Source organism: Mus caroli, chromosome 16 (assembly GCF_900094665.2).
Source record: "Mus caroli chromosome 16, CAROLI_EIJ_v1.1, whole genome shotgun sequence".
NCBI lineage: Eukaryota > Metazoa > Chordata > Mammalia > Rodentia > Muridae > Mus > Mus caroli.
The window spans coordinates 29,497,387-29,519,729 of record NC_034585.1 but is presented as its reverse complement, the minus strand read 5'-3'; the positions used below and the strand labels follow the sequence as shown (position 1 = coordinate 29,519,729).

Sequence of the window (22,343 nt, the reverse complement as noted above, 5' to 3'; positions counted from 1 at the left end):
AAAGGACAAAGGGCCATTGGAGAAGAGGTGGGCTAGGCCCTCCTAGAGCTGTAGAAATTCTCAATTGGGAAGAACAAAGAAACCTAGAATCTTTACCCCAGAGCAGGAGCGATTGCCTTTGAGGAACTCGGGGCCTCTTGAGAATCAGAAGAAAATTACAACCTTGTCCTGCTGGGTAACTGAGGCCTTAAGGAGTCAGGGAAGGTAACATGCTTGAGCCTCTGAAGGCCCCTTGCCTGAGGCTGGGTGAGTTCCCTGCAAACCTGGAGCCTAGGAACCAATCAGTACAATCCCAAGCCAGGTGAGGCTGAAGAGAGCCAGCCTCCCTAAAGCCTCCAAGTGGGCCAGGTACCCCTTCCGGGCCAGGTACCCCTTCCAAGCCAGGTACCCCTTCCGAGCCAGGAAGTTGCAGGATTTAATCCAAGTCTTTTTTTATTTTTTGGTTTTTTGAGACAGGGTTTCTCTGTATAGCCCTGGCTGTCCTGGAACTCACTTTGTAGACCAGGCTGGCCTCGAACTCAGAAATCCACCTGCCTCTGCCTCCCGAGCTGGCCCAGGCTCCCGGACCCCTCTATTTCTCTGATCCAGGCCCAGGCTACCTGGGGAACTCTCCTTTTCGGGAAGAGGAAGTCCCCTGACTGCCCTTTTCCTGAAGCTGGGATGTTCCCTTCTGCACACACCTGGAGAGTCACACCCAGATGTAGACACACTCAGTGGTTCAAAAATACCAGTCCTGTCCTCGCTGCCATGTAACACAGAGCCCCACAGTTACATGTGCCCCATAATAACCCAGAACGTGCTCCCCAGAATCTTCTAGAAGGGCCAAGCTGGGCTGAGACTTTCTGTATTTTTTAAGACAGGGTCTATATAGTCCTGGCTGTCCTGGAATTCACTCTGTAGATCAGGCTGGACTCAAACTCCCTGCCTCTGCCTCCTGAGTGCTGGGATTAAAGTCATGTGACACCACACCTGGCCTGGGCTAACTTTTCATATGTCAATGACACATATCCAAAACTCCACCTAGAAAAGTCGAGCAAGGGTAAAACTAGAGAAAAGCCCCCAAGCCCTCTCTCAAAGAAGCTCTTGGTGTTGAAAAAATGAGCTAGCACTGGTCAGCTAGCACTGACCCAGAGGGTCAGAAGCAGAGCAGATGAGTTTGACAGATTTGACAGGAATGGGCCTGGGCCTCTAGGGACAGTGAGTGGGCTGGGGCCTGGGGGCTGGGAACGGGGCTGATAAGGGAATAAAGCTGGCTTGTGGCTTAGCTTTATAAAGAGCTGGAGAGATGACTGTACTACAAAGGCCACACACCGTGGCCACTAATAAAGTCAGAGCTTAATGTGCTCCTCCGGTCACCCCCAGGAATCTAAAAACACACGGGACCTTGGATCATACCAGGGACAGGTTGGAGTATGGGGGTGCGTAAAAAATGAGATATGGATGCAGGATAGATGCAGGCTTAGCATGAGGCTGAGCATCCCACGTTTATCCAGGTCTCTTAGAGTGGCCACTGGAAGGATACCCACACCTAGCCTGATGACCTTCCAACCCAACAGGGTCCCCGTGCCACAGAGCAAAAGGTCAAGTGCATCTTGCACGTTCTCCGGGCAGTTGGCGCCCTCTTCAGCCTGATAGAGGCACTGCAAGGCAGATACCTTGTTCTTCCCCAGTGCAGACGTGACTGGTGGTTTTCCTTCGCATCATCACCAGCCCTTATCAGAGAGACTGCAGGGGTTTTTTGTTTTTGTTTTCGAGACAGGGTTCCTCTGTGTAGCCCAGGCTATCCTCGAACTCACTCTGTAGACCAGACTGGCCTCGAGCTCAGAAATCCGCCTGCCTTTGCCTCCCAGAAAGACTGCAGTTAATACTGTTGGTCCATTATAAGAGAGAACCTTTAGTGTCCTGCCCAAGATCATGGAACCAGGCAGTGATAAACCCTGAATTTGGGTCTCCGGGAACCTGGCTGATTCATGCCCAGAAATCCGTCTTCTCATCCCTTCAACAGGACAGACACACCCTCATCAGAATCAGAAATCAACAATTAATATTTAATGAGGATGGATGGGTCCCAAGTGGACCACAAGGATTCAGACTCAGAGGCGGAAGGAAGTTCAGGTGGTCCTGGCTCTGTGTGCACCGGGGCGAGTCTCAGCTAGGGGTCTCCAGCGGCAGGTTCAGCCGTGGGTTGGCATGGACCTAAACACAGAGTGAGCACATGCAGGCTCCCTCCAGGGTCCCCAGCTCCACCCCACCCCCCATCTCCTCCTTGTTTGAGCTAAGGGTGACCAGCACTTCAAAGGTCTTGGGATTGGAAGGGAATCTGTGATGATTTGTCCACCACTGTGCAGTTCAATGAAATTAAACTGTATGCAAAATTTTTGACTAAATGAAGGTGCATTCTTCAAAAACAGTATAAACTGTAGGCTAATCTCCATCCCCATTAACAGCTAGCTCAGACCTAGTGACTGGCCCAAGTTGGGGATGAGGTCTTTTCTCTGTGTGTGTGTGTGTGTGTCTGTCTGTCTGTCTGTGTGTGCCTGAGAGTATTCTAGAGCCACCCCCTTTCAAGGTCCCTCCAGATTCAAGCTCCCCTCCACCAAGCTCTGAGCACCCCAGCTTCAGGGCTAGCCCCACCTCCTGGGGACTTTTCCGCAGATGCAGGCAGCCTTCTCATCTCTTGGAGAGCTGCAGCCTCTCCACTCCCTGGGGGCCCCTTCCCTGGAACGTGCCGAGGTTGGTGCTGGGGTCCCAGAGGACCTGGGCTACAGTGTTTAGGACGACATGGTGGTGAGGACTTTGTCTTCTCTTGGATCCATGCTGTTCCCACTGGTCTTTGCAGACAGACAACTTCAGACATGTAACTGAAGAAGTGACCGGGCCAGGTACAAGGAGTCAATGCCCTTCTTAGCCAGGGCCCCATCTTCCCTCTCAGTCTGGGGACTCATCCCAGGGATCAGCCCTGCCCAGAGTTAGGCCAGCCTCTTCTGGCTTCAGCTCCCTCACCCCCTCAATCTTGTATCTTGAGGCAAAAGTCAACAGCAAGGCCCCCAATGGTCCTGGGGTTGGGGGGAAGAGGGGCTGGGGGCTGAGGGGAAGAGTGCAAGGTCTGGGGCTGGGATAAGAGGGCACTAAGTTATCCCTAGGGCCCACCATTCAGTTATCTGATTTCCCAACTCACTTGGGACCCAGTGGTGCAAACATTGTTAGATACCAGTTCTTGGCAAAGCCCTGGTCAAAAGGGTTATATTCCGGATGGTACCTGCACTGGAAGGGTATGGGGAGGAGAAGAGAATGTCAGAACTGGCCAGTAAGTCACAGCAGCGACATGCCATGCCGTCAGCCAGTCAGCTCAGGCCCAGCTGGAGCGGGCTGGTCAGTCTGCAAAGAAAGAGAAGGAAGCTGGAGAGCGACCTGGGCTGTGGCTTTCCTGGGTTCCAGGAGAAGCACCTTTCTGAGCAGCTCTGCCAGGGCTGCTGCTGACACTGTGCCTACCTCTCTCCTCTCTTGCCCTCTCAGGGCTCCCTGTCACCTGTGTGCCCCTATGTAGCATCCTTGCTTTCTATGGGCCACAAAAACCCTCCTCTGACCTTCCTGACTGCTGTTCAGACCCTCCTGATGTATATTCGGATCCTGCTTTAGCCACTCAGCCCCTCCACAGACAGTCCCACCACCCAACCACCATGTCTTGGCTTTCCCACTGCTCATTTTTCCTTTCTGAATGTTTGTCTTCATTGAATTTCACCATCTTGAAGGGTTGTAGTGATTCGAATCAGATTTTCCCAGTCAGAGTCACATGGCCTGGGAAAACCTGTCCCAATGTCGATGACATAGCAAAGGTCAAGTTCAAAGTTCAAACCCTCCCTTGATCTCCTTTTTGTTTGTTTGTCTTGAGACAGAATCTCACTCTGTAGCCGAAACTTCCCTAGAACTTACTTTTGTTGCCCAGGCTAGTCCTTAAACTTGCAGTGATCCTCAGTGCTGCAGTTAAAGAGAACCCCACTGTGCCAGCACCCATTGATGCTTTCTTCCTCTTCTCTCTCTCTCCTTCCCTCCCTCCCTCTCTCCCTCCCCTCTTTCTTTCTTTCTTTCTTTTCCTTTCTTTCTTTCTTTCTTTCTTTCTTTCTTTCTTTCTTTCTTTCTTTCTTTCTTTCTTTCTTTCTTCTTTCTTTCTTTCTTTCTTTCTTCCTTCCTTCCTTCCTTCCTCTCTCTCTCTCTCTCTCTCTCTCTCTTTCTTCTTAAAGACAGGGTTTCTCTGTGTAGCCCTGGTGTCCTGAAACTCACTTTGTAGACTAGGCTGGCCTCAGACTCACAGGGATCTTCTAGCCTCTGCTTTTTGAGTGCTGGGTTTAAGGGCAAATGCCCCAGCACCATCCAGCCTCCTGGACACTCTTAATTAGGGTCTCCTCTCCCCTCTCCACTGTCCCTTCCCACTCATCCTGAGACCCACCCCCCCACACTCCTCCTGCAGGTCAAGCCTCACCCCAACTTAGAGAGCCTTAGTCACAATGAAAAGTGACCCAACATCATCTATGCCTGCTTCCAAATGATCTGTGCCCCATGCTCCTCTCATCAAGACTTTGATCTTCAGCACAGTATCAGCCAGAAGGCAGGACCACATTCAGGACTGTCCTGGAATATCCTGCCATGGCCCAAAAACTATATCAACCATTGTGCTATGCCCACCTCCTTCAAGCTGTCTGCGGCAATTTAGAGAAACAAGTAGCTCCCTAGGAATTCTGTTTAGAAAGATTTGATACAATTGACAGACCTTTTAAAAGTTCCATGGGAAACAATCAGCTAGTTGTATAGGAAGTATAGAAAACTGTTGATTTCTATGATATAGAAATGCCTAATTCATAAGACCCAACCAGAGAATCTGAGTATATTCCTTTACCCACAGGGGCATGCCCTCTCAGACACAGAGAGAATCCAGTAGCTGTGAAGTGCTCCCATAGACTCTCATGAAGTGCTCCTATAGCCTCTCACTGGCTACAGACTTGGAGCTCCTGCTCCAATTCTGTGTCTCAAATGTCTTCACACTTTCCAGGACCCAAACAAAGCGTCATCTTATTATGTTCTCTGCCCAACTGCATCCCCTGCCCCCGCTCTCCTTTTCCACTATTATGCTGAATCATTGGTTTGTTAGTTTTCTAGTGCTTGGAAGTAATGCCAGGGCACTGTGTTCTCTTTAAGCTATGTGCTCTACCACTGAGCCGAGGCCCCAGATCTAGATAGTTCTGTGTCTCCAACTGTCCCAGGCACTGCAGTGGGCACTGTGGGCACAGTGTAAGCAACACGGCCGGCTTAGCTTTCTCTGCTCTGTGAGCAGCTGTGAGGCAGTGTCCTAAACACTGAGGGGAGTGGCCAGGGCAGCACAGAGAAAAGGGAGCAATCCAGTAAAGCAAGTCCTCTGGCCTCCCTGGCACCATGGCTGCCACCCGAGGAGCCCCAGCCAAAAATGCTGTTGCGTTTAGTTCATAGAGTGCAGAGCGGGAAGTGTCCGTTGGCTTTGGACACTCGCTGAAAGGAGGGTCACTGTGGTGCTGACGATGGGCTAGGGCTGAAGTAGGTCCAGAAAGTAAGAAAGCAGCTGGTGGACACAGCCACCACCTGCAGGAAGGGGCACCCAGGGGAGGTTTCAGCAGGTGGAGTGGAGGCTTATGACATTAACTCAGGGCCATGCTTTGATTGTAAGACAAGAGGGGTATAGAAGGCCTGATAGTAATAAAAATAACAGATGGGTCTCTTAGCCCGAGAGCTCCTACCATAAAGTCTTAAACAAATTAACCCATGCCTCCCCTTTCTAAAGTGGGAAACATAGTGGCCCGCTGGCCAATTAACATGCCCAGCCCTCACTGCAGGTGTGTTGTAGATTCATGATCCAGTGTGGTTCATCGGCAGAGTCCTTGCTAAGATCCAAAAGGCGCTTCAGCCCAGGAATGGCCGTTTAGAGAGAACAGAGACTGGGATATATGATCAGTATGAACTGGATCCAGCCAGAAAGAGAAGAGAGCCCTGCCTGGTGAAGCCCACGGTGCAGATCACACTTAAGTCCCTAAGTTGGGGTTCCTGGACTAGGAAGGCCTGATTTTAAGCAGAAGGAAACAATGTTCTGGGGCTGACCTGGGGCTGACCTGGGGCTAGAACCAGAAGATATTAGAGGAAAGACCGCTGTCCAGCAGAACCTGAAATGATGGACTGACACCAGAGAGAGGAAGTATAGTGGGTGCTGGGCCATAAGGAAGGGCTGAGCAGAGGAGGCAAAGGTGAGAGCAGAACCAAAAATGGGTGAGTGATGACTGAGATGGGAGTACACAGGGGGGCGATGTATAGAGGATGTTGTGGATGGACCCGGGGCTGTTTATATTTTGATGCTAATTCTACTCTCTTGGGAGGGGCTGCAAACAAGGAGTGAGTCACACGTACTCAGGTGACTTCTTGTGAACCAATCCCCTAAAGAATAAAGGAGCCAATCACTGGGCGAGTAGGAGGGACTTCCGGGTTGGACAGAGGAAGAGAGGAAGCAGGAGAGAGTTAGGTCTTTTTGGACTGTGATAGTGTGAGGACAAGATGTAATTATGAGTGTCTCCTGGTTTCAATGGCGGATCCATCAGGATTCGCCACCGGAGGATATAGATTTAATAAGGCTTACAAGATTAAGATTTTAGTTGTTGCACCCAGTGATTGGCTTACCGTCATTTCTGAACTAAGTCTGTGTTGAGTTTTCACGAGGCGGTTCGACTGGGTTCAAGAGAGAAAGGTACAGCCAGGCTATGGTGGCACACGCCTTTAATCCCAGCACTTGGGAAGCAGAGGCAGGTGGATTTCTGAGTTCAAGACCAGCCTGGTCTACAGAGTGAGTTCCAGGACAGCCAGGGCTACACAGAGAAACCCTGTCTCGAAAANCAGCCTGGTCTACAGAGTGAGTTCCAGGACAGCCAGGGCTACACAGAGAAACCCTGTCTCGAAAAACAAAGAGAGAGAGAGGGGGAGAGAGAGAGAGAGAGAGAGAGAGAGAGAGAGAGAGAGAGAGAGAGAGAGCGCAAAGCGTGATGTGTGGGATTTGAAGCATGGTGCTCATGTGGTAGTGAACTACCAGTGGGAATCTATCGAGCTGGGTGGAGAGATTTTGGACAACTGAGTCAGAGTCTCCATGAGATAAATACAGGTCGGCCATTGCCCGCCAGTGCATGGCTGGCCAGGCCACTAGGGCAGAGAGTTGCCGGCACAAGCACTGGAACATGCCAGTTCGTTTTTGTTTTTGTTTTTTTAAATATTTCCCACAACAGAGGATGCTCTGTCTGTCTGTCTGTCTTTCAGTTGTCTGCCTCTAGTTCCCCCCAATAATAAGTCTACCTGTCTTAAAACAGCCATTAGTCAAGTTACCATCCAATGAGATGGTTACAGAATCCACATGCTACAAAGTAATGATGAAAGATAATGAAAACCAAAACCCAATAGTAGCCTAAATAAGTGTACGGTGGAGCATATTCACGGATCCCGAAATGTGCTCTGCTCAAACAGTCCAGAGAATTCTGATGAAAACCCCAGCGGGTTTTTAGAAAGTGACAAAGTGACAAGCTGATTCTCAGTGTTCCCTCCAAGGAACAAAGGGCCAAGAGAACCGCAAAAAGCAGCCGTTAGAGAACTCATTACATGCTGTTTCCAAACTATAAAGCAACACTAACCAAGACAGTACAGGGTGGGCAGAAGTGCGCTATTGAGAAATTAGCCATGTCTGTCTGGCCAGTTCTGCTTTTAATGAATATGCAAAGACACCACAATGCAGGAAGAAATCCTTTCCAACAAGTGGAGCAGGTATGCAAACAGCAAATCTTGGGGACTGGAGCGGCAGCCCAGTCTCCTGACAGCACTGTCTGCTCTGGCAGAGGACTTGGGTTCAGTTCCCAGAACTCATATGGAGGCTCACAACTGAAACTCCAGATGCAGAGGATCTGGCACCCTCTTTTGGACTCCACAGGCACCCGGCATGTATGTGGTACACAGAGATACATCTGGGTAAACTTGTACGCATAAAAATAACTTTAAAAAAAAAAGCAAGCCTTTACCACATACAGAATTTAGCCCCAAAGAAATCATCAGTCTAAAGGTACAAGCTAAATCAACAGAATCTCAGTAGAAAAACACATGAATAGAATTTTGTGGTCTTGGGTTAGCAAAGATTTCTGAGTGACAACACCAGATGCACATGATCCATTTCTGTGATGCACACTCACAAGCACACACACACACACCATACTCATGCACACGCAGACAGGTACACCATCACAATCGAAAACTCTGCTGTGTGAAACGAAACATGATGGAAAGAAAACAAAATAACAAGCTATGGATTTCAAGAAAATATTTTTAAAACACATACCTGAACCCAGAATACGATGAAACACAGTTGCCCCGTGACCCAGCGATGCCACTCCAAAGAACTCTCCCAACAGGGAAGCTTGCTTTCTGGACACCAGTGTTTGCATTGAGTTCATTTTCTAACTACCCCAAACTAGAAATGATGTAAAAACCTTTCAGTCGGTGCACAGGTAATCTGTAGAGCATCCTACAATACAACGCAAGGTTACACAGCAATAAAGAGGAATAAACTGATGAGAACAGCGTGGGCAAGAAGCTCAAGTGTGTTGTAGTAAGCAAGCCAAGGCAGACACGGAAGGCAATGACTTCATTTATGTGGGATTCTGAAAGATTTAAAACAAACCCAAAACAACAACAACAACAACAAAACCCCTAAGGGTAGAAAACAAATCAACCATTACTGGGGGCTGTAATAAGAAAACAAATCCACTACAAAGAGGCCATGAAAGACACTTCTAAAGATACTACTTTCAGATACCCCTCCGATGACTCCGGGGTTTCTACTGCCCCAAGACTATGTCCCATGCTTGATTTTACTGGCTGCTTTAATGTGACCATCTGGAAGGGGTCTGCTCAATTGCCAGCTTGAATCAGAGCTGTTACCTCACTCTCTTAACAACCTTCTTTCAAGCCGAACTTCAAGTCATTAACTCCAGCAGTCAGCAAGATCGGAAGTTCAAGGTTTGCCTGAGACTGTCTCAATTTTAAAAAGGGGGTGGGGTGGGGGTGGGGAGGGAGGAGAGGCTTGGGATACAGCTGAGTGGTAGAGCATTTGCCTAGCATTTTCCAGACCCTGGGTTCGGTTCCCAGTACTGGAAGGGGAAATGTTCTAGCTCCTTGGTTCTTTTTGCAAAGCTGGCAAGCTCTGTCTTCTGTCCCTTTGAAATCACTCCAGGACGCAGAATGGCGTGTCAGGCCTGCTTAACTCCTAGCTCCTTCTCTTGGTCTAAACTTGACAGCCCTAGACTGACCTCTCTTGGTGTGGTCCACGGTGTTACCAGGTTAAATGCAGGATGTAGCTTTCCCGGATACCCAGACACACACAGCCTAGCAGCACACAGCCTTGCACCCTAGACGGAGAGCGACCGCCAGGATCCAGCAGGTGGCGCTGTGGTCCGAGCTGCCACTTAGAAGATGAGTACTGAAGGCCTGACCCTCAGGGGACAAAGGCAATGGAAAATCAGATCCTGAGGGCTCAGGATGCTTCCCATACCCGAACGTCTGAATGCCCACGCTCCGCCCCACATACCTTGCTCTCGTAGGAGCTCTCCGCCCTGCTCACAGATAGGGCCTGGATCAGCAGCAGCAGGAAGAGCGGAATCAAGAAGCCCGCAGCGGGCACAGCCACCAGGATGCTCGCCAGCTAAGGAGCCACGCCCAGTGCAGCCCATCTTCCCCTTCCCACCATTTCTCCCCCTATCCCACTACGATGTTGCTCTGCTTGTCCCTTTTAGGCTTTCGTCATTCTATGGCCTTACTAGGTTCTAATTTTTTGTTTGTTTGTTTGTTTGTTTTTGTTTTTGAGACAGGGCTACTGGGTAGCCCTGGCTGTCCTGGAACTCACTCTGTAGACCAGGCTGTCCTCGAACTCAGAAATCCGCCTGCCTCTGCCTCCCAGCGCCTCCCAAGTGCTGGGATTAAAGGAGTGCGTCACCACTGCCCGGCCTGATTTTTTTTTTTTTTTTTTTAAACTTCGTCCATTTCCCCACTTTCATTGGCCCACACTGAACCTCTGAAGTGGCTTCTGCTAGCTTCATCCATCACTGGCTCCACCCTCTGAGACCTCATCTCTCACCTGCCTGAGCCCCTCCCCCCTGCTCGCGCATGAGTAGATACGCCATCCCCTTGTCCAGGGAGAAGGGCAGATGCCTTGTGCGAATTAGGAACGTCAGGCAGGTGACCAGCAGGGCTCCCGCGTAGAGACAGAGAGACAGGACCAGCAGCATGAAGAGGCGGAAGTTACGGTGACCGATGCAGTTATTGACCCACTTGCAGTGGTGGTCGAAGTCCTGTTATAGGGAGAGGGACAGGCCTCCAGGATCCGTCCTTCCTCCCAGCTTCCATTACCCCAGACAACTCAGCCCTTTTGGTCGCTTACTCTAACCTTGCCCCAGCAGCTTCCCTCCACACATCTGTAAACTGGTCCGCCAGTACATGTGAGACAAGCTTGCACAAACTGAGACCCTCCCAACCTAAATATCCAGAGGAGGACAGGAAAAGTCCCCAGATCAGGCCTACAGCCAAATGAAGGGTTTAGATAGCCCGTGGCAGCAAACCAGGAGATAGGTTTGGGACTGTCATCCCTGCCCACTCCCCCGGGACCAGAACACGTGAAAGTGCCCACGGTGACATGCCACCCTTCCTGAATGGACACAGGCACAACGGCAGTGACCCGTGTGAAGGATCAAGAGCAAATGGACATACAGTGGTCCTTGGCCCTCATCTGTCAGGGAAAACTCTCCCACTGACCCCTGGCCCACATAAGGTTCTGGCCAGGTCTAGGTGACAGGCAGTGAGTGAGGGGATTCTCACCTCCACGCAAATGTTGCACCACGGGCAGTGGTAGGTTCGGGGTGGGCGATGGAAGAGGCACTTGGAGCACCATTCCAGGCGGAAAGCCCTTTGGTTCACTCGAACCACATGTACCATCATGGGGTCCTCTTTGGTGGAGCCTGACGTGGGATAGAGTGAGGCAGCTGACCTCACACTGCTGCCCTGGGCAGCCCTAGGCACAGGGGATGTGGGGGAGAGGTAGACAGGGAATCCCTGATCTTACTGAGCAAGCTGACCATCAGGGAGGGGGAGGAGGGAGAGAGAGAAGCACGTGGAGGGGGGGGGTGCGGGCATGCTCCAGCCAGCCTTTTGTATAGAACTCTGCCTTTCAAACAGTAGTAGCCCCAGGCAGTGGTGGCGCACACCTTTAATCCCAGCACTCGGGAGGCAGAGGCAGGTGGATTTCTGAGTTCGAGGCCAGCCTGGTGTACCGAGTGAGTTCCAGGACAGCTAGGGCTACACAGAGAAACCCTGTCTCAACAAACAAACAAACAAACAAACAAAACAAAACTGCACATGAAGTTCTGTGTAGTGGAAGAGGGAGTGCCCACTGGTTTCTCTCTCCAGCCTGGACAGCCCACTCTTCTGAAACAACTGGAAACCATACAGGATCTTGTTTTGTTTTGCTTTGCTTTGCTTTGTTTTCAACACCTTGGTGGCGTAGAAAATGAAATGTTGGGATAGAGAAATGTTGCCATGGGGTAAAGAAGTCCTGATGTGCGAGGTTGGAAGTGGGGTGCCAGCCCTCAGGGTACCAGCTCCTTCCAGGGGGGGCTGAGTCCTCCTTCCTCACCTCGATGTAAGATACCAGGGTCTGAGAAGTTGAGCGAGACGAGACTGAAGAAGGTGAGGATGAAGAGTGGGCCTGTGATGGCAGGAAAGGCCCACTCCCCGTTCTGAACCAGCCACCTACAACTGAGACCAGAGCCTCCTTCAGTTTTGGAGCTGGAGTAGCCCAGAGCTCATCTCCCAGGCCCTGTCCAGCTGGATCAGGCCTCGCACTCTAAGTATCCAGGCAAGGGACAGACTCCCAGGGCCCCCCCCAACAAATGCCAGCAGCAGCAGCACCAGCTATTTTTACCCGCCCCCGCCATACACCAATCCTCCAGAATTCTATGGCTGCGCATTTCTTTTTCTGTAGCTAGACTGTTGTTCCCCAGGCCTTCTAGCACACCTTCCTGCAAATCCCTTGCCTCTGCACTATTTTTTCTTCTCGTCCCCGCATAAGGAACCTAACGGATGACATGGGACACTCACGGGAATCCGAAGAAAAGGCCACTCAAAAACAGCAGCAGCGTTACATTGAAGGCAGCAAACACGCTTGGGGGTAACCATGAAAGAGGGATGGCGGGCAGCTGTTGTGGTTCCTTCACAAGTGTCACAGTGTCCTTTAAGAAAGGCATGGCCAGGGCAGACAGAGTACACAGCTCAGTGGGCAAAGCGCTTGCTGTGCGGGTACGTGGATCGGAATTCAATCCTCAGGTCCCAGTACAAGCAGGGTGTATCTGTGCACACACACATGCATATAACCTTAGTAGCCACAAGAGAATCCCTGGGGCTTTTTGGCCAGGTGGTCCAGCCAAATAGGCAAGCTCCAGGTACAGCAAGAGAGCTTGTCTCAGAAAGTGAGGCGAGATGAATTGAGGAAGACAACCGACTTTGGCTCTCACACGCATGCACACGTGCACGCACATGCTGTTGGTATTCTGTCTAAACTCCACCCCCACAGTTCCTGGCAGCAGCCAGGTAGGCTTGGCCCACTATAAAAGGGGCTGCTTGGCCCCTACTCTCTCTCTTAAGCTCTTGCTTCTCTCTTACTCTCTTGTTTCTTTTACTCTTGCTTCACGTTGTCCCCTCTCTCCCCATTACCTTCCCCCCACCCCCACTCCCACCCCCCCGACCTCCACGTAGTCATGGCCAGCCTCTACATCTTTACTCTCTCCTTCTTTCTGCCTTTCTCTGCCTCTACTACTCTCTTAACTCCCCTCCCCATGCCCTAAATAAACTCTATTCTATACTATACTATCCTGTGGCTGGTCCCTCAGGGGGAAGGGATGCCTGGGCATGGGGCCCGCTGAGGCATCCCCTTCCCCTACACCCTGCCAGAGGATATTCTTATAGCTCTTTCTTTTTTTATGACCACGCAACACACACACTCACACACGGAGTGGAACATGACTCCCATACTCACAGGTAAAGTATAAGACTTCATACTAGCTGGTCTTTCCCTTAATGACCCAGAATTTCATTGCCATAGCAACAGAAGCCACAGCCCAGGAGAGAAGGAAAAAAAAAACAAAAAACAAAAAAAAAAAGTCTCAGTGTGATGTCACAGAGGCAGAGGAATGGGGCTCTGGCTGCTTCTGGTCACTTTCCATACCAACCCTCCTCCTGCTCCCCACTCACGCCAGAGTCCAAGGAGCCCCAGTCCTGCCATGTGCTTCCTTGGAGGCTGCTGGGGTTTGTCTTTCAGAAATTCAGGTGCTGAAGCCCTTTGGTGTGCTAGAGACCTTAAGAGTGGTTAGCAGAAACACTGAATCTCAAAGGGATTTACATGAAGTCTTCATGGGACTGATTCCTCCTCCCCGGTCACAGAATCTCTGTCATGTGACTTCTCTGAGTTCAAGGTCAGCCTGGCCTACAGATCAAGTTCCAGGACAGCCAAGACTACACAGAGAAACCCTATTTTGAACAAACAAACAAACAACAGAGAATTCTCAACAGAGGAATCTCAAATGGCTAAGAAGCACTTAAAGAAATGTTCAACATCCTTAGCTGTCAGGGTAATGCGAATCAAAATGCCTCCAAGATTCTATCTTACATCTGTCAGAATGGCTAAGTTCAAAAACTCAAGCAACAGCCCGTGCTGTTGGGGATGCGAGGCAAGAGGGACACGGCTCCATTACTGGTGTGAACTCAAACTTGTACAGCCACTTTGGAAAATTAATATGGCAGCTTCTCAAAAAACAAAAGCAAAAGAAGAAGACGAATTGGGAATAGATTTATCTCAAAACCCAGCTATATCACTCCTGGGCATACACCCAAAGGAAGCTCCACTATACCATAGGGACCCTCACTCAGATATGTTCATAGCAGCTGCAATGTAAGCTGGAAATGGCCTATATAGCCTTCACCCGAAGCATGGATAGAGAATGTGTGTTTACACAATGGAGTAGTGCTCAGCTGTTAGACACATCATGAGATTTATAGGCAAATGCATGGAACTAGAAAAACAATATCATCCTCAGTAAGGTAACCCAGACCCCAAAAGACAAACATGGTGTGTATATTAGTGCTGGGGACAGCATCCCATGACAGGGACTGCCTGCAGTAGGCTGGGATGGAGACATCTCAGTAGCCCGAGGCAGCTCTTTGTAACAACGGTTGTTTCCATTTCTTCTAACCTTAGCCCTGGGCAACAGCTGTATAGATTTCACTCGTGGGTGACTGCTTTTCAGTTGGCCTTGGTGTGCATAGTTATTCTATTATATCTGACTTTCTTACTTCTTTCTCCTTCTGCTCTGGTGAATTCTGTGAAACTAGATGTTCCTTGATGTAATGATTCTTAATCAAAAATTGAGCCATAAGGGCACAGTACCGCACAGTCCTAATGGCCTGGGCTCTCACCTTGGAAGCAATGCAATAACTGCACAATGGTCGTTCCAGATTAATGTTTGACTTGCAAAGAAAGTTTGAAGAAATTATTAGAAAATGAAATAGAGCCAACATTGGGACCCCGAGAAAGGAAAGAATTATTGCAATTATGAAATAAGTTTTGTACAACATTTAAGAGTGGTTCCTGGATAAGCAAGTATAGAATAGATAAAATTATATACTAAGAAAACTAAGTCAAAACACTGGGACTCTTAGGAGGGTCATTGTGTGCAATGTGCAGAAGCAGAAAGCTAGCGGAACTACTGAGTTAAGGGTTAACCTGACTCTTCTAGCCACTGCCTGGCAGCTTTGACCATGTCGTTTATCATTAGAGCTTCACAAGAAAATGCAAGTAGCTGACCTCAGGGCTCTGAGATCTGAAGTATAGTAAGTCAAAAGTTAAAGTTTAAATAATGATAAGTTTGCAGTTATTATTATTTTGGCCACAGGCCTGGGAATAGGGGAAGCTTGAAACTTTGGGGAACAATTGTAATTCTTGTGGGACATGGTTATTCTTTTGAATTTGATTTGGCAATGATTGTACAATGTCTTTTTTTTTCCTACCTGCTTTTGGAGTATCAATAAAAGACTCGGGCAAGATAAAGGCAAAAGAGTGAGTGGAGAGCTAGTGAGGTGCGCATGAGGTGTGTGTGAGGTGAGTGGAGAGACTGTGAGGAGAGTGTGTGTGTGTGTCTGTGTGTGTGTGTCTGTGTGTGTGTGTCTGTGTGTGTCTGTGTGTTTGTGTCTGTGTGTGTGTGTGTGAGTGAGAGGAGAGAGTGTGAGGAGAGTGTGTGTGTGTGTCTGTGTGTGTGTGTGTGTGTGTGTGTCTGTGTGTGTGTGTCTGTGTGTGTGTCTGTGTGTGTGTGTGTCTCTGTGTGTGTGTGTGTGTCTGTGTGTGTGTGTGAGTGAGAGGAGAGTGTGTGTGGAGTGTGTGTGTGTGTCTGTGTGTGTGTGTCTGTGTGTGTGTGTCTGTGTGTGTGTGTCTGTGTGTGTGTGTCTCTGTGTGTGTGTGTGTCTGTGTGTGTGTCTGTGTGTGTGTGTGTCTCTGTGTGTGTGTGTGTGTCTGTGTGTGTGAGTGAGTGAGAGGAGACTGCATGTGGTATGTGTGATGAGTGTGTGAAGAGTGTGTGTATGAGTGAAAGGGGAATGCACAGAGGTGTGTTGGAGTGTGAGAATTCGAGAAAAGAAAAGTGAGCAGGAGAGTGCAGATTGCATGCAGCCTCAAGCTAAGAGAGAGAGAGAGAGAGACTGAGAGAGACAGAGAGAGGCAGAGACAGAGACAGACAGAGAGACAGAGACAGAGTGACAGAGACAGAGTGACAAAGACAGACAGACAGACAGAGACAGAGAGAGACAGAGACAAAGAGAGAAACAGAGACACAGAGACAGACACAGAGAGAGAGAGAGAGAGAGATAGAGAGAGAGAGATTTTAAGCCTTGAAAAATTGCCTGTCAGTTTGTACCTGAAAAATAGTCTGTATCTGTTTATTATGCTCCTTCCAGATATCCCTGCTTGCACCCTGAGAACTCCAATCCTGTGTCGATGCTGGACCCCAACATATTAGCCATAAAGTACAGGATAACCATGCTACAATCCACAGACCCAGAGAAGCTAATAACAAGAAAGACTCAAGCGGGGACGAATGGGTCTCTCTGGGGAGGAGAAATGGAGTAAACACCACAGGTGAAAATGCACGGCAGGGGCCGGGGGAATGACACTGGACGGGTGGGCTCAGGTGTGGGGGAGAAGAGAGGGAGAGACTACTGGACTTGGGGGGCATCTCAGGGATGAGCTAGAAACCTAATGCAATGGAAACTCCCAGGAACATATGAGGGTGACCCTAGCTAAGACTCCTGGCAATGGGGATATGAAGCCCAAACTAACCGTCTCCTATAACTAGGCCAGACTTCCAGTGGAGGGACCGGGATACCAACCCAGCCACAAAACCTTCGACCTACAATCTGTCCTGCCTACAAGATGTGCTGGGGTAAAGGTGGTGCAGAAATTGTGGGAGTGGCCAATCAATGACTGGTCCAGCTTGAGACCCATGCTAGAGAGGGAGCCCAGATCTGACACGTCCTGGAGGTCCAGGAACCAGAGGCCAGATAGCCCAGAGACCTAGGATAGAACCACACATGCCTGGGGTGGGGAGTGGGAAAAAGATCCCTAATAATATTCTGCTAGACTCATAGACAGGATCTAATGCTCCCCATCTGCCCCCTGTGGGCACCATATATATGTGGCATAGACAGGCAGACAGACAGACAGACAGACATGCACACACACATCTAACAAAAAGTAATCAATCAGGCAGTACATGCTCACTTAACAAAAGCTAACAGAGACAACTTTAAAGATCAGTTTAGTTGGAAATAAAGGTTTAAAAAGTTTGGGGCTTTCTGTGTGTGATAATTAACTAGCTGCTTCTGGCCAATAATTGGAGCCCTTGATAAAGTCTCATAGATTTTAGCCAGAATATGGTTTCTTTTAGATAGTTACCAAGCTAACCCAGACAACTGTCAAAAAGAACCCCCTTTGGAGGCTGTCGAGACAGGGTTTCTCTGTATATCCCTGGCTGTCCTGAAACTCACTCTGTAGAGCATGCTAGCCTTAAACTCAAGAGATCCTCCTGCCTCTGCTTTCTTAGCACTGGGATGAAAGACATGCCCCACCAGGCCAGGCTCAGAAGCCCTTCTTAAATAAGACAGGTTTTTAAAACCTCTTCATTTCCCCTCCCTTCCTATCAAGTCTTCACCAAGAGAGATGTCTTCCACCTTCACCGAGAGCAATGCCTGTTGCCCTCTAGGTAGCACCAAAGGCTGTTCCATTTCTTTTTCTTTTCTTTTTTTTCCTTTAGGAACCAGGCTCTCATAGTGTATCCCAGGCTGGCCTCAGACTCACAGCTATCCTCCTGTTTCAACCTCCTACCACCACGGCTGTCTTGAGCTTTGTTTCTTTTAAAGACATACAAGCATCCGTGCTGTGTCTACTCCTGTCAGGTGATGCCAGTGGCTTGTTCCCATTGATCTCCTTTTGTTCTCTAATTGCTCTGGCTAGGACTTCAAGTACTACATTGACTATGTAGGGAGAGAGTGGGCAGCCTTGTCTAGTCCCTGATTTTAGTGGGATTGCTTCCAGTTTCTCACCATTTAGTTTGATGTTGGCTATTGGTTTGCTGTATATTACTTTTATTATGTTTATGTATGATCCTTGAATTCCTGATCTTTCCAAGACTTTTGTGGTACATTTACACAATGGAGTACTACTCAGCTATTAAAAACAATGAGTTTATGAAATTCTTAGACAAATGGATGGATCTGGAGGATATCATCTTGAGTGAGGTAACTCAATCACAGAAGAACACACATGATATGCACTCATTGATAAGTGGATATTAATTAGTCCAGAAACTCAGAATCCTTCTTGGAAGGGGGAACAAAATAACCATGGAAGGAGTTACAGAGACAAAGTTCAGAGCAGAGACTGAAGGAACAACCATACAGAGACTGCCCCACTTGGGGATCCATCCCATAAACAACCACCAAACCCAGACACTATGGCAGATGCCAACAAGAGCCTGATGACAGGAGCCTGATATAGCTGTCTCCTGAGGGCCTCTGCCAGTGCCTGGCAAATACAGAAATGGATGCTCACAATCATCCATTGGATGGAGCACAAGGTCCCCAATGAAGGAGCTAGAGAAAGCACCCAAGGAGCTGAAGGGGACTGAAGCCCCATAGGAGGAACATCAATATGAACTAACTAGTACTCCCAGAGCTCCTTGGAACTATACCACCAATCAAAGAAAACACATGATGGGACATGTGGCTCTAGCTGTATATGTAACAGAGGATGACCTAGTTGGTCATCAATGGGAGGAGAGGCCCTAGGTCCTGTGAAGTTCTATGCCCCGGTATAGGGGAATGCCAGGGCTGGGAATGGGAGTGGGTGGATTGGGGAGGGGATAGGGGATTTTTGGAAGGGAAACTAGGAAAGGGGATAACATTTGGAATGTAAATAAAGAAAATATGTAATAAAAAAATCATCTCCCATGGGCATGTAACAGGCAGTTTATTGTAATTTTAAACTATTGAAATTTCAAAAGGAAGCATGATTGAGTTTTTGTGTTTGTTTGTTTGGCTGGTTGGTTTTTCAAGACAGAGTTTCTCTGTGTAGCCCTGGCTGTCCTGGAACTTGCTCTGTAGACCAGGCTGTCTTCAAATATACAGAGATCCACCTGCCTCTGCCTCCGCCTCCGCCTCCGCCTCCGCCTCCTCCGCCTCCTCCGCCTCCTCCGCCTCCTCTGCCCCTCTGCCCCTCTGCCTCTGCCTCAGCCTCCTGAGTGCTGGGATTAAAGGCAGTTCACCACCACCCAGTTGGAAGCATGATTCTTATGTGCAGAAAAACACAAAGTACAATTGAAAAAGACAAAGAAGACCTAAATTTGTAATGATCCTATGTTGACGGTTAGAAGACTAGACATCGTTAGGATAGCTCTAGTCTCCAACCAGTTTATCCATCGGTGCTTTTCCTTTTTTTCCTTTTCTCTTTTCATCCAAGCCAAGATGTCATGGACCCCCAGCTGTTTCCAAGTCAGTGCTGAACCGAGGATGACTTTGGGCTTCTCATCCTCCTATGCGTGCCTTGCAAATGCTGGTGTTACAGATGTGCAACACCACACCTGGCTTATGTGATGCCAAGGATGGGACACGGGGCTTCACGAGTACCAGGCAAGCACTCAGCCGATTGAACCACAGCCCCACTTCTGGGGAGAAACTATCATTGGAATTCTTCCATTTGCGGTTTTTTCCAAGTGTGTGCGTCTATTTGTGGTTTTGTGTGTACATGGAAGTATGTGTATGCGTGCAACATGCACATGTGTGCACATGTATGTGGAGGTTTGAGGTTAATGTCAGAAAGTATCCTCTCTTCCATCTTGTTCTTTGAGACAGAATTTCTCAATAAAACCTAGAGCTTGCCAGTTTGACTAGTCTTGCTAGCCGGCTTGCTTTATGGATCTCCCATTTCTGCTTTCTGAGGCTGGACTCACAGGTGGAATTTTGGAGATCTGAACTCTGTCCTCTCACATTTGCTCAGCAAGCGCTTTAACTACTGACCCACCTCCCACCCCCCAGCCTGTCAGATGGAATTTTGACAGATGTTTCATGGACCGGGGCTGGGGTTCTTAGCAAGAACAAGTACTCTTAACCACTAAGCCATGTCTCCAGTCCGAGAGTAGGCTTCTCAATCAACAGTGCTCGAACAACTGAACCTTCATGTGTATAAGAATCAGTCACAGGACTGAGGCTGGAGCTCAGCGGTGTATTTCTTAACTAACATGTGTGAGACCTTAGGTTCAATCCCCTGTACTGCGAGGAAAAAGATTAACTGCATCATATACAGGAAATTAATTCAAAGTGGTTCAAAGACCTAAATGTAAGGTTTGGAACTATTAAACTCTTAGAAGAAATAAAAGTTGTAATATAATGGAAGAAAGGAAAGAAGGGAGGGGAAAGAGGGTGAACGAGGAGGGAAGACAAGAGGGGCCGTAAGATGGCTCAGTGGGTAAACGGCTCCCTACCTACACTTGGGGATCTGATTTTAGATCCTTAGGACCCAAGTGAAAGCCAGGCACACCAGTGCCTGTCTATGACCCAGTGCTGAAGAGTGGAGATAGGTGGATGCAGGGGGTCATGATCCACTAGTCTATCTCCAGATTCAGAAAGACCACACCTCAAAAAAGAATAATTAACATCAACCTCTGGTTTCCACACACACATGCATGGACAAGCAGATATGGACACACATTCATCACACACACACATACATCACACACACACACACACACACACACACACACACATGCCTGCCCTCACCTTACCTGACCCCAAGCTCGCCAGCAACCATGTTATCACGAGCCACTAAATGCAACATGCGTAACTGGCAAGGACTTAACACAGGACAGATAGAAATTTATTCTTTAACTACAAACAGAAACCGTAACCTACACAGGACAAATAGGAACTTATTCTTAACTATCTTAACTGCAAACAGAAACCTTAGCCTGCAAGGTGAATTGTTCCTGTTTTCGTCTCCCATGAACTTGCAGGTCATGTTATTTTCCAACTCAAATTGGACAATCTTTTTGAAATCGTTTAAATTTTTTAAAATTTAAATTAAATGTTTTAATTCTTTTTTTGTTTTTTGTTTTTCGAGACAGGGTTCTTCTATGTAGCCCTGGCTGTCCTGGAACTCACTCTGTAGACCAGGCTGGCCTTGAACTCAGAAATCCGCCTGCCTCTGCCTTCCAAGTGCTGGGATTAAAGGCATGCGCCACCACGCCCAGCAAATGTTTTAATTTTTAAATGTTATTTTTTTCGTTATTTTAATGTGCACACGTATGTGCATGTCATCAGCAGCTATGTCAATACCAGCCAACAAATGCAACACGTGTACCCTTTAAAAGGTCTCCGCTGCTGGGCAGTGGTGGCACACTCCTTTAATCCCAGCACTCGGGAGGCAGAGGCAGGCGGATTTCTGAGTTCGAGGCCAGCCTGGTCTACAGAGTGAGTTCCAGGATCAGCCAGGGCTACACAGAGAAACCTTGTCTCGAAGAAAACCATAAAAGGTCCCCGCGTTCACGGCCCGCTCTGTCTCTGTGTCTGTCTCTTCCCCTCCCTGACATCCGCTCCCAGCCTTCAGTGCAAACCAAGTGCATACATCCTTTGTTGTTAAAGAGGCTAGCCGGTGCGGTGTGCCTAGCATTCCTGGGTTTGCCATGGAGTGCATGGAGTTTGATGGCCTTGTCCCTGCTCCAGGATGGCCTTGTCCCTGTCCTTGTGCACCATCAGTTAGAATATAATATGGTACAGCTGCAGTAGAAAACACTGTGGTGGTTCTCAAAAAAAAAACCCACCAAGAATGGGACTACTTGGACCTGGTGAGATGGCTCAGCGGTTAAGAGCACTGACTGCTCTTCCCAAGGTCCTGAGTTCAAATCCCAGCAACCATATGGTGGCTCACAACCATCAGTAATGAAATCTGATGCCTTCTCTGGTCTGTCTGAAAATAGCTACAATGTACTTAGATATAATAACAAAGTTTTGGGCTGGAGCGAGCAGAGGTCCCAAATTCAGTTCCCATCAACCACATGAAGGCTCACAACCATCTGTACAGCTAAAGTGTACTCATATACATAAAAATAAATAAATCTTAAAAACAAAGGAAGACTAGAAGCACTGGCTGCCTGAGCACACCCACAGCAGGGTCTGCAGGAAAGCAGCTGTGACCAGTCTAAAAGAGATGCTTGTCTGTGTGCTCTCTGCTCTCGGAACAAAATCACTCAGAGCAGTTAGAGCTCAATGTCCACCAGTGGACACCGCTTAGAATTCTTAGAAGAAATAAAGCTTGGGAGATTTAGAGGATAAAAAAGCAGCCAACCAAAATAGACGAGGGAACCTTATTCAACCTTACCCAGGAAGAACTACCACTGCCACTGCACTACCAATAGGCCTTGACTACATTACACTACCAATAGACCTTGACTACATTACACTACCAATAGGTCTTGACTACATTACACTACCAATAGGCCTTGACTACATTACACTACCAATAGACCTTGACTACATTACACTACCAATAGACCTTGACTACATTACACTACCAATAGACATTGACTACATTACACTACCAATAGACCTTGACTACATTACACTACCAATAGACCTTGACTACATTACACTACCAATAG

The 22,343-nt window shown here is 48.4% G+C and overlaps 1 protein-coding gene across 1 annotated transcript; it reads right to left on the bottom strand.

Moving 5' to 3' along the window:
• Positions 1-2,030: 2,030 nt before the first annotated feature.
• Zdhhc19 (zinc finger DHHC-type containing 19) lies at positions 2,031-13,189 on the bottom strand. The gene is made up of 9 exons (XM_021185215.1): positions 13,127-13,189; positions 12,193-12,440; positions 11,729-11,850; positions 10,915-11,054; positions 10,219-10,391; positions 9,632-9,737; positions 3,179-3,264; positions 2,635-2,861; positions 2,031-2,196 (listed from the first exon to the last, which is right to left on the bottom strand). Exons 2-9 carry the CDS (start codon positions 12,336-12,338, stop codon positions 2,153-2,155), a joined length of 1,044 nt encoding a protein of 347 aa, XP_021040874.1. The 5' UTR covers positions 12,339-12,440; positions 13,127-13,189; the 3' UTR covers positions 2,031-2,152.
• Between the last annotated feature and the right edge of the window lie 9,154 nt (positions 13,190-22,343).